Source organism: Podarcis bocagei (genome assembly GCF_964188305.1).
Source record: "Podarcis bocagei genome assembly, chromosome: 2".
NCBI classification, from domain to species: Eukaryota; Metazoa; Chordata; class Lepidosauria; order Squamata; family Lacertidae; genus Podarcis; species Podarcis bocagei.
In genome coordinates, this window is record NC_138126.1 from 17,948,774 (window position 1) to 17,961,476 (window position 12,703).

General features: G+C 43.5%; 1 protein-coding gene and 1 long non-coding RNA gene across 2 annotated transcripts in view; one reads left to right on the forward strand and one right to left on the reverse strand.

The window, feature by feature from the left end:
* Positions 1-12,703, reverse strand: part of LOC308581291 — a 149,727-nt gene that overhangs the window by 46,927 nt on the left and 90,097 nt on the right. The gene's annotated exons all lie outside the window — the stretch shown is intronic.
* The window catches only part of LOC308579667 (zinc finger protein RFP-like), a 31,806-nt gene that overhangs the window by 16,275 nt on the left and 2,828 nt on the right, over positions 1-12,703 (forward strand). Inside the window, exons 9-13 of the mRNA XM_081180603.1 lie at positions 3,629-3,855; positions 9,332-9,427; positions 10,295-10,525; positions 11,156-11,178; positions 12,249-12,364. Of these exons, the coding sequence (XP_081036729.1) occupies positions 3,629-3,855; positions 9,332-9,427; positions 10,295-10,525; positions 11,156-11,178; positions 12,249-12,364 (693 nt within the window). The remainder of the gene's footprint in view (positions 1-3,628; positions 3,856-9,331; positions 9,428-10,294; positions 10,526-11,155; positions 11,179-12,248; positions 12,365-12,703) is intronic.

Below are 12,703 nucleotides of genomic sequence, written 5' to 3' on the forward strand. Positions count from 1 at the left end.
CTCTGCCGAGCTTGCAACTTCCCTCCTTCCCTTCAGCCGGTATCCCTTATCAAATCCAATCGCGTATTTTAACTTTTTACTTCTTATCTGCATTGTAGGAGTTATATCAGTCCTGCTAGTGTCTTTAAAGTTTTACAGTTATCCTTTAAGTACCGTATTTTTTGCTCTATAAGACTCACTTTTTCCCTCCTAAAAAGTAAGGGGAAATGTGTGTGTATCTTATGGAGCGAATGCAGGCTGCGCAGCTATCACAGAAGCCAGAACAGCAAGAGGGATCACTGCTTTCACTGGGCAGCGATCCCTCTTGCTGTTCTGGCTTCTGAGATTCAGAATATTTTTTTTTTCTTGTTTTCCTCCTCCAAAAACTAGGTGCGTCTTGTGGTCTGGTGCATCTTATAGAGCGAAAAATACGGTATACAATAAATTTACTCCCATAGCTTTTTCCATAGCGCAGGGAATGTGGAGACATTTCCATCTTTAAAATCAGAGGTACCTCCGTCTTTGAGATGGACCTTAATTTGCAGACATCTTCTATTTGTGCTGTTTTCTCCTGCGTATCACTGGCATGTTGTTTACAGTGCCAAGTCCTGTAGCATAACATAAATAAAAATCAGCTTGGCAAACACTTCTGACAATCTTAGGCTTTTTTCGCTCTCTGGTTATGCTTATTGTGGGGGGGGGGGGACTGGAAGTTACGTACAGTGGTACCTCGCAAGACGAATGCCTCGCAAGACAAAAAACTCGCTAGACGAAAGGTTTTTCCATTTTCAATTTGCCTCGCAAGACGAAATTTCCCTATGGGCTTGATTCGCAAGACGAAAACGTCTCGCGGCTTTGTTTCCTTTGTCTAAAAACAAAGACATGTTTTGTTTATAAAGTTAATTTATTTTCCCTTCAATTTTTGAACTGCTCTTTACAGTATGTGTGACTTTAAAGAGCAGTTAATAAACTGTTGTTGTACCAAATTTGGCTTTGTTTCGACTTTTTTTGACCATAGGAACACATTAATTGATTTTCAATGCATTCCTATGGGATTTCGTGCTTCGCAAGACGAAAAATTCGCTAGACGACAAAAATTGCGGAACGAATTAATTTCGTCTTGCGGGGCACCACTGTACTTCCTGCAATAGTTTTGCTTCTAATTTTCAGTTGTTTGGAGGCTGGGAATGTAAGTACAATCTGTTGGCAGGAAGGCTGACAGAATATAAGGCATGTGTACAGGGTGTTGGAGGAGACTCTTGAGAGTCCCATGGACTGCAAGAAGATCCAACCTATCCATTCTGAAGGAAATCAGCCCTGAGTGCTCACTGGAAGGACAGATCGTGAAGCTGAGGCTCCAATACTTTGGCCACCTCATGAGAGGAGAAGACTCCCTGGAAAAGACCCTGATGTTGGGAAAGATGGAGGGCACAAGGAGAAGGGGACGACAGAGGACGAGATGGTTGGACAGTGTTCTCGAAGCTACCAGCATGAGTTTGACCAAACGGCGGGAGGCAGTGGAAGACAGGAGTGCCTGGCGTGCTCTGGTCCATGGGGTCACAAAGAGTCGGACACGACTAAACAATAACAACAACAACAGGGCCAGTCACCGTGAATTAGCCACCGCGAAATAGGATACTAAGTGCTGGATCTCTTGAGCTTTTTTTTATCCACCAGGTGTGGATCCAGAATTGGCCTCCACAGCCACTTACGGACTCATTTTTAAAACAGTGTTTATGGAAGACAATCTTACTCGGCTACGAGTGATCGCCAAAGAAGAAGGTGAAGAAGAAGAAATGAGGATGCTAATTAATGTATAAAGCACCACATTTCTCAAAGTGCAAAGAACTGCAAATAAGAATCTCAGAGAACTGCTGTTTTCTTTTGTACAGTGGTACCTCGGGTTAAGAACTTAATTCGTTCTGGAGGTCCGTTCTTAACCTGAAACTGTTCTTAACCTGAGGTACCACTTTAGCTAATGGGGCCTCCCACTGCCACCGCCATGCGATTTCTGTTCTCATCCTGAGCTAAAGTTCTTAACCTGAGGTACTATTTTTGGGTTAGCGGAGTCTGTAACCTGAAGTGTCTGTAACACGAGGAACCACTGTACTGTAGTTCCATAATGAAATGCCCAAAATGAAGGCAAGCTCACAAGGGGGAGGAGTCACCCCTGCAAAGTGCATTTCCTTAAGAAGGTAAACAGTTCCCTCAAAACCCCTGTTCCAAGTCTCTTCTCCCTCACCAGCCAGTAGAAACTGTGCCCTGTTTTCTCATCACTGCCATTCCTGCCCATGGCCCACCTGGCTACCTGTCTTGGGGGCACGTGCAGAGTGCAGAGGAGGCTTAGCTCTCAGCAGCAGCAAAACTGAAGAGGGAGCAAAAGGCCCAAGATCTTCTCTTATCCAAGAGGCTGCATCCTTGTGCATTTGGGCAAGCCATTGTTTGGTTTAGTGCTGGTTCTGCTCCTGAACATTGTGTGTCGTCCTGTCACGGCTAAAATGCGTCTTTCATCCTCAGATGTGGTTTTCATTAGTCTCATGAGGGAAATTCCTCCGAACCGTGGCTTTAAAAAGGAATAGGGAAGAGGAGCCAGTAAATAACTTGTTAGGTTTAGACTGGCAGGCACTACGGGACGCTGGTGCAAACGTCAAATTTGGCCAAGTTGTGCAGAAAAGAAATCTGAAACAAACTATATCTCTGCATATAACAAAGTAGTAACTCAGCTCCTAAGAACCAATTGCATCTGAGTGGGTTCACGTTTCTTTGTGAAGGAAATCAGCTTTTCTTTCAAGAAGTGCCTGGAGTGGAAAAGGAAAGGCCTTTAGCTCAGTCCTCCCTGCATTCAGAAAAATTGGCTTGTTCTCTTTCTATGAGGAGAAGGAAGTAAGTTACAGGAACCTTCATCTTGCTGTTTATGATGATGATTTCAATTTACATTGGTACTTCGGGTTACAAACGCTTCAGGTTACAGACTCCGCTAACCCAGAAATAGTACCTCAGGTTAAGAACTTTACCTCAGGATGAGAACAGAAACCGCATGGCGGTGGCAGTGGGAGGCCCCATTAGCTAAAGTGGTACCTCAGGTTAAGAACAGTTTCAGGTTAAGAACGGACCTCCGGAACGAATTAAGTTCTTAACCCGAGGTGCCAACTGTATATGCCTCCTTTTATCAAAAGTTCCCAGGGAAGTGTGCAACATTAAAAACACATTACAGAACATCAGTGATAAAACCATACTGAAAATTATGCTGACAGACAGCTTAATACAACCTTTTGTATTAACCAAGTTATTTTGACACCTGAAGCAAAAAAAAAAAAAAAAGCTTTCCCAGGGAGTACAAAATACAATGAAAACAAAATTAAATAACAGATTTGCTACCCAAAATCAAACAGCATCTCTCACTGCATCTGACTGTAAGCAGGATTTTCCCTGATTACCTAAAAGAGAAATTCCCTAAGTGTCTGCGCACACAAACACAGACACACCCCGCTAGTTACGGTATATAATTCTTGGCCAGGAAACATGAAAGCGAAACAAAAACACTTGTTTTTTTTCAGTTGCTTCCTGCTGCTCTCAGATTCCTCCGCCATCCGGTGTCGGTTGCACAAAGGGAAAGGCCAGGCCTTTATTGCATCAAAAGGAGCTTGAGTTAAGAATTGCTGCTGCTGCTGCTGTTGTTGTCCCTTGGAGACAGGCTTGGGGAGAGGCTTGGAAGAGGAGGAGATGGAGGAGATGGAAATGTGCGAGAAGCACCTTGAGCCCCTGAAGCTCTTCTGCAAAGACGACGAATGCCTCATCTGCTTGGTCTGCGACAGAGCCAAGGAGCACAGAGGACACAACGTGGTCCCTGCAGAGGAAGCTGCCCCAGACTACAAGGTAACGGTATTCAGGTCAGGGAAGAAAAACATGTAGTTGTCCAGCTTTTTGGGGGATGCCCCCAAAGAAAGGACATTACAGGGGGGGGGGAGCGGCTTCAGTGGGATTTGAACAGGACCTCTGTTAACTGAATACTTTCAGTGCTTTTCAATAATTTTGGTAGATCTAAGGCCATGGATGTAGCCAAGTGAGCCCGTAAGTGACTGTGGAGGCCAATTCTGGATCCGTACGTCCACAGTGGGGACATAGGTTTCTGGGCAGGAGTTGATCCTGGCGAGGGTTTGCCAAGCGTTCCTTCCTCTTAGCCCGTTTCTCCTTTTTGTCCTGAGTTCGGGCGTCTTCAAAGTCCACAACGCCTTTGGTAAAGAACCATGTGCTTCACCGTAAGTAACGTGGAGAAAAAGGTGGTTTAAATGCAACAAATCGGTCAAAATGAATAAAGCAGTACAGTGGTACCTTGGGTTAAGAACTTAATTCGTTCTGGAGGTCCGTTCTTAACCAGAAACTGTTCTTAACCTGAGGTTCCACTTTAGCTAATGGGGCCTCCCGCTGCCGCCATGCCACTGCCACGCAATTTCTGTTCTGATCCTGAACCAAAGTTCTTAATCCGAGGTACTATTTGTGGGTTAGCAGAGTCTGTAACCTGTACAGTGGTACCTCTGGTTAAGAACAGTTTCTGGTTATGAGCTCCACTAACCCAAAAGTAGCTGTTCCTGGCTGCGAACTTTGCCCCAGGATGTGGACGAAAATCGCGCACCTGAGGGGCATGCACAGCAGGAGACCCCATTAGTGAAAGCACACCTCAGGATAAGAACAGTTTCAGCTTAAGAACAGACCTCCAGAACGAATTCAGTTTGTAATCAGAGGTACCACTGTATCAGAAGACTTTGAACAGTCATGGTTTACCCCCAAAGAATCGTGGAACTGCGGTTAAGGGTGCTGATAGTGATGTGGGACCTCTATACTACTACTACTACTACTAATAATAATAATAACAGCAACAAAATATTTTATTATTTATACCCCGCCCATCTGGCTGGATTTCCGCAGCCACTCTGGGCGGCTTCCAACCTAATATTAAAAACAATACAGCGTCAGACATTAAAAACTTCCCTAAACAGTTCTCTTCAGTTCTAATACAATACTCTCCTCACAGAGCTACAATTCCCAGAGTAACCATCCCTCTTCCCAGGGACTCTTAGCTTTATCCCTTTTCCACACCAGCAATTTTTCCCGATGTCTTTTTGTGCTGTATATCTCTTCTCTGCAATACACACAGAAGAAACTTTGCTTTTAGATTCCATTCCTCCTGCCTATAAAAATTTCTCACAAGTTTAGGATTTGCTGTCTGCGCTGAGCTTTCTGCATACGTTTTGTGCAGCTTCCATTAATTTTTGTTTGTAGTTTTTGGAAGATTTTACTTCTCATCGTGACACAGAAATGTTTATTGTCGTCGTCATCGTCCCCCCCCCACCACCACCACCCTGAGCTTCAGGCTACGGACAGCTTTGAACAGATGATATAGAATTTTGTTCCTGGTTCACAATTTTATCTTGAAACACTCCCCCCCCCTTTTTTTCTAATTCTACCTGGACCAACTTTCTCTTTGATTTTTTTCTGGATGCCAGAATGATCTCTAGTAATATATCTATAACAACACAGAAAAAACAAATGCTGTCCAGAAAAAAAATGCCGTCCGGGGTTGTAAAGACTGCGGAGAGAATAATTGGGTGCACTCTTCCCACCTTGGATCAAATCTATGCTGTCAGGTGCCATTGTAGCCTTATGAGGCTTTGCCCTCGGGTGGGAAAAATATTGCGCCTGGGAAAGGGAAGTGGGTGTCAACAGACACTCAAGGAATAGTTTCGGAGAAAAGGCTTTTATTTCTACCATCCATGAACTGGTAGAAGGAGCAAGTGTGATAAGTCACAAAAAGCATGCACGAAGTTCACAATCATGTGCACAAGCATATATACCCCTTTCCAGTTCCCTCCTCCTTTCTCCTCCCTCAGGAGTCCTGCCCCATGTTGAGGTTCCTGAGCATGTACAGAAAGCTGTCTTGGGACTATTGTGGACTCTTGGCAGGAAAGGGGGTGAGGGGGTTTTCAGAGTGTTCCTGTTGTTTCATTCTTGTGCTTTGGCATGGTTCCCGGAGAGAAAACAAGTTGCAATGTGGTTCTGAGAAAGGCCTGAGAAACAACGGACTGTTCTCTACCTTTGTTACAGCAGAGCGGAATGTTTCTGATGCTTAGCTGCTGAGAAAATCATTTTGAAAAGCTTTGAGAAGCTTTGAGCCTGCTTGGGGGGGGTGTGTGTGACTTCGGGCCTAGGTGAGGTCACCTGTCCTCACCTTCCTTCATCATAAGAAAGCTGCAGAGATAGCGCAGGATAGTACACACCCCAGAAATGATCTCTTTCAGCTTCTGCCTTCTGGAAGAAGGTACAGGGTTATTAAGACCAGGACTAGCCGCCTGAGAAACAGTTTCTACCCAAATGCAATTCTGGTTTTAAACGCAGTATAAGGAGTCTTTATAGTATATTGTATTTTAAAATTGGATTTCAGAGGTTTTTAGGGGTTTTCAAATGTAGATGTCCAATTTCATTGTTCTGTATGGGACAATGACAATAAAGATACCGTATATCATATATCAGCAAGTTTCTAGGAATTTCACTATGTTCTTAAACTGAAAGGCCAGGTAGTTAATGAGATACTGTAGTAAACTTTTAACTAGAGTATTGGTGGTGTTTAGCCTGTCCAGTGTAGGATTCAGCAATGGATAAGATGCAGCCAATTTTAATCTTGCCTATTGCAATCACCACTTTATACTCTCCTTTCTCCAAGTTCCATCTGTGTACAACGTGCTGTCGATTTCTCTTTGACATTATAATGCACTCGCTGCTCTTCTGCTGGTGTATTTAAAATTAATCTTTCCAAACAGATTGTAGCCTCTTGGGTCCTGATTGATCACCAACCTCATTTTAAATCTCTGCTGCATCTGGGGGCCTCCTTGTTCATTCTGCTGGGTGGGGGCTCTGGACTTTTGCCCCGGCGGCACCATTCGCAGTGTTGAGAACTTAATCGGTTCACGTTCACAGAATGTTATATATAACACATCCTGCCAAACATTTGCTTGTGAGCCTTTATTTCTTCCTGACTGCTGTTTGAGGTTGCAGACCGAAAAACCCAATTGTGTGCATGCACAAGATATGCAGATACACAAAAATCCAGACACACAGAGGCTGACAAGATTAAATATTTGTAACCACTGTTGATTTTAATCAACTTTTGAATAGTTTAATACCCATTTTTATCCATTGATTGGCAATTTTAAAAGTTTTCTATTGTTGTAAAGTACCTAGAGGTGGATTTTTGTTTTTTACAGCCAAGGGGGATATATAAATTTAATAAGTCTGTAAGCAAGTAAATGAAATCAGCTATAACATTTAACAAGTAAAATGAACAAATGAATAGACAAATAAATAATAATAGACCAGATGACTGGCTGGCCAATAAACCTTTATTACAAGGATAGGGAGACTGGATTTCAGGTATTCCAGCAGTAATAATAATAATAATAATAATAATAATAATAATAATAATAATAATAATAATAATAATAATAATATATTACCTATACCCCACCCATCTGGCTGGGTTTCCCCAGCCACTCTGGGCGGCACCCAACAGAATTAAAAAGCACAATAAAAGATCAAACATTAAAAACTTTGCTAAACAGGGCTGCTTTCAGATGTCTTCTATAAGTCAGATACTTGTTTATTTCCTTGACATCTGATGGGAAGGCGTTCCACAGGGCGGGTGGCACTACCGAGAAGGCCCTCTGCCTGGTTCCCTGTAACCTCACTTCTTGCAGTGAGAGAACTGCCAGAAGGCCCTCGGAGCTGGACCTCAGTGTCTGGGCTGAATGATGAGGGTGGAGACACTCCTTCAGGTATACTGGGCCGAGACTATCAATCCCAGGCCAGCATGGCCAGTGGTCAGGAATGATGGAAACTGTAGATGAACATCTGAAAAGCCACAATTTCTCCATCCGTCCTTTAACATTTCCCCCCTTTGTGGTCTGTCTCTCTTCTTTAGAAATCAGCTCTGCCACTTAAACCCTTCAGTTTCCAAATAGCTCTGCCTTTACATCTGTTTATTTCCCTTTCCCTACACTCCTGAAATTGCAGTTTGGCAGAGAAGGGCTCAGGAGTTCAGTGGGCGTTGGAACGTAATGTAAAAGTGCTGTCTAAAATGTATAAAATATTGTTGAAATGGGTGACAAAGGATGAGCAAGTAAAATCCTCAATGATACATTGGGCAATAGACATTGTTTATAATATAGACATGGAAGAACGGTGTTAAGTTGTGGGCGAACATAGCAGACGACACAGCGATTTCTCCAGAGCAGCTCTTTATTGTAAGCTGGACAGAACTGAACAGCAAACAGCTCAGCCGGCCTGCTTTTATAGGCAGCCGGCTATCAACATTGTAGCAACAACAACCCAGGGTTTCCCGCCTAAAATAACTGACGTGGACCTGAGTGAAAACTATCTACACTATCCCCCTGCTGGCCCAGGGTGAGAACTTCAATACATAACAAACGGGAACAATTGTGGAATGGGGATATAAAATCTACAGCATGCTATGGTTCAAGAGAAAATTATATGAAAATGATATATTGACGCTATCTAACACAGAGTAAACTGGCAAAAATGTATAAAACTAAATCAAATTTTAAGTGTTGTAAATGTAAAGAGAAAGAAGACTCTTTTATCATATGTGGTGCTCTTGCAGTAAGGTTAAGGCTTACTGGGAAATGATATACAATGAAATGAGAAGGATGTTTAAAATAACATTTGGTGGTTTGTTTTTTTTAAAAAAGAGCAGAAGCCTTTCTCTTGGGAGATATAGGGATAGAACTACCTAAATTGTATAGAAATTTATTCATGTATGTGACTACAGCGGCAAGAATGCAACTTGCCCCAAAATGGAATGAAGCAGAAGTCCCAGCAAAGGACGAATGGATACAAAAACTTTTGGAATATGCAGAAATGCAAAACTTACCGGAAGAATAAGAAATCAAGATAAACATTTTATAAAAGAATGGAAATGGTTTATTGAATATTTTCAGATAAAAACACTGGCAGGATTATTGTAATAACCTGCAGCTACATAAGAGTATATTTATAAAGAAGATAAATAAATGAGCAAATTAAGTTAATTTGGATATGCAGAAGATATGAAAAATAAATATAAGGAACCACAGAAAAAGGTGGAAGGAAGTCAAGTTTTAAGATGTCAAAATGATTGTAAGATCAGTGAAATGTATATATCTGAAAAGTATAAATAAAATAAAATAAAAAAGAGTTTAGTGGGCATCTCTTGTCCCTCCCTGGAAACAATGGCATTTGGGCAGTGGGGAAGAGGGGTTTGCTCACTTGGCTACATGATGTTGTGCATTTTCTGTTTGCTTAGGAAGAAATTGAGAGCCACCGGAAGTCTGTGGAGCTCATGAGAAAGAATCTTGAGGACCGTGTGTTGGCCGAAGAGCTGGGAAGCCAAGAATGTCTGGTACGGGTTGGTTGTTATTATGGTATACACCTGGGGGTCAGCAATGCAGAGCTTTAGGGAGGCAGCATGCCCACCCTAAACTTCTGTGGCAGCTGTGAAAGGTCTCAGAAATCCCCTCAAAAATCCACAATGTCCCATGGAGAAAACAGGGGGGGGGGGGAGCAAGGCTGGTCAAATGTTGCTGAAGCACAGGCAGATCCAAAGTGAGCACTTCTGAAGGCAGCCCTGTTTCAGGAAGTTTTAAAGTTCTGATGTTTTGTCATGTTTTTAATATGCGGCAGCTAGACTGGTGACTGGGAGTGGCCACCGGGACCACATAACACCGGTCCTGAGAGATCTGCATTGGCTCCCAGTACGTTTCCAAGCACAATTCAAAGTGTTGGTGCTGACCTTTAAAGCCCTAAACGGCCTCGGCCCAGTATACCTGAAGGAGCGTCTCCACCCCCATCGTTCTACCCGGACACTGAGGTCCAGCTCCAAGGGCCTTCTGGCGGTTCCCTCATTGCGAGAAGTGAGGTTACAGGGAACCAGGCAGAGGGCCTTCTCGGTGGTGGTGCCTGCCCTGTGGAACACCCTCCCATCAGATGTCAAGGAAATAAGCAGCTATCTTATTTTTAAAAGACATCTGAAGGCAGCCCTGTTTAGGGAAGTTTTTAATATTTAATCCTGTATTGTTTTTAACACTTGATAGGGAGCCACCCAGAGTGGCTGGGGAAACTCAGCCAGATGGGCGGGGTATAAATTATTATTATTATTATTATTATTATTATTATTATTATTATTTACTCATGCATTCTCCATGAATGATCCTCATCTTCCATCTGGTTTTCCTCTCCGCATTTCACTCTTTGTATGTTTGCATCCTAGGCAAAGTTAGAAGCCGAGACAAAGAAAGTCAAGTCTTCCTTTCATCGGATGTGCAGATTGCTCGAAAGAATGGTGCACCTCAAGATGACCCAGATGGAAGATCTGAAGAAAGAGATCAATAAGAGGCAGCAAGGAAACGTCAGCAGGCTCTCCAAGGAGATCTCCCACCTCAACGATATGATCGCTGAGATGGAGGAGAAGTGCCAGCAGCCGGTCTGTGGATTCCTGCAGGTGAGACATGAGACCAAGACATCTCCCAGCAGTTCCTACACGAGAAATGTAGGCCTGCTGCCTACCAGCCCTATTTAGGAAAATATAAACTGCCATTTGGACATTAAGGATTACAGCTGGGCTTTCTCTCCATCAACATCTTGTCATGAAACAAATGTGATTGCTCGTTATTACTTCTTAGTATTTACAGTGGTACCTCGGGTTAAGTACAGTGGTACCTCGGGTTAAGTACTTAATTTGTTCCGGAGGTCTGTTCTTAACCTGAAACTGTTCTTAACCTGAAGACCACTTTAGCTCATGGGGCCTCCTGCTGCCGCCGCGCCACCAGAGCACAATTTCTGTTCTCATCCTGAAGCAAAGTTCTTAACCTGAGGTACTATTTCTGGGATAGCGGAGTCTGTAACCTGAAGCGTATGTAAGCTGAAGCGTATGTAAACCTGAGGTACCACTGTATTAGATTTTTAAGCCACCCTTCACCAGAATGTGGAATGGGGACAGACTTCCATTTTGTCCTTCACCTCAGGCCCTAGTTCTTCCATAGAAGGAAGGGGGAAAGGACTCTCCACAACAACAAAGATCAGGCCCCTGTGTGTGCTGGCTGTGTAACTGAGACCTATTTCTCTGTTTCAGGACATCAGAAGCGACTTGAACAGGTATGTGGCTTTCTCCTACCATCTTTTGCATTTCATCTCTGGTGGGATTCCATTTTAAAAGCACATTTCTAGCGCTAGATTTCTACCTCAGCGTTGCTGAGGAACACAAATGGGGCAAATGACAACCCTCTGAAGATGCCTATCACTTGATACTGAAAGGCAGAACACCTTCCACACGACCCAAAAGCTTACACTGCAGTCAACTGTATTCCTAAACTCATTCATCCCTGAATTTGAATCCATTGGTTTGGGTCCTACTCTCTGGAGCAGCAGAAAACAAGTTTGCTCCATCTTCCATTTTGACAGCCCTCCCAAAATCAGTCTTCTCTTCTTCAGGCTAAACGTACCCAATTCCCTCAACTGTTCCTCATAAGGTTTGGTTTCCAGACCCTGCGAGGAAAATTACCGTACTTTTTGCTCTATAAGACTCACTTTTTCCCTCCTGAAAAGTAAGGGGAAATCTGTGTGCGTCTTATGGAGCGAATGCAGCTATCCCAGAAGCCAGAACAGCAAGAGGGATTGCTGCTCTCACTGTGCAGCGATCCCTCTTGCTGTTCTGGCTTCTGAGATTCAGAATATTTTTTTTCTTGTTTTCCTCCTCCAAAAACTGTGTCTTATAGAGCGAAAAATACGGTAACTATGAACTCCCAAAATTCGGATTGTCTCCAAACCTGTGCCAAAGTTTTGTAGGGTTGTTGTTGTTTTTAGCGAAAACCCTGCAAAATTTGGGATCCCTTCCTAACCGGTGCCAAACTATTGCAGTTGTTTTGCAGTGAAACCCCCATGTTTTGCAGCACCCCACAAACTTAGCAACTGATACATCAGACACGGGGTTCGTACTTAACTACAAACCCAACCAGGAGGAAGGTTATCTCGTTCCTCCATTTAACCATGAAATCAACTAGAGCAGCATTTTCTTGTAAAGTAATGCCATGTTCAAATGACCGGCTGAGGCATCAACTCACGAGTAAGACCTACTCTCAACTACATGTCAGGCTTCAGCACTGCGGGTGGGCCGGGGAGCAGTAGTCCCTAGCCATCCCTTGAATGTTAACCATCTTCCCTTCCAGATATGAAAAGGAACAAGTAAGGGATGCAATTGAGCTTTCTCCTGGATTGGAAGAGGCGGTTGGAGTTTACTCAGAGAACAGCTCTGCTTTAGGAATTGCTGTGGAGACATTTAAAGGTACTGGGAACAAGGTCAGCGGTTTGAATCCCCGTGACAAGAGTGAGCTTCCATTGCTATGTCCCAGCTCCTGCCAACCTAGTAGTTTGAAAGCACACCAGTACAAGTAGATAAATAGGTACCACTGCGGCGGGAAGGTAAATGGCGTTTCCATGCGCTCTGGCACGGTGTTCTGTTGCACCAGAAGCAGTTTAGTCATGCTGGCCACATGACCTAGAAAGCTGTCTGTGGAAAAACGCCTGTTCCCTTAGCCTGAACGTAGAGATGAGCGTCGCAACCCCAGAGTCACCTTTGACTGGACTTAACCATCCAGGGGTCCTTTACCTTTTTTTACCTTAC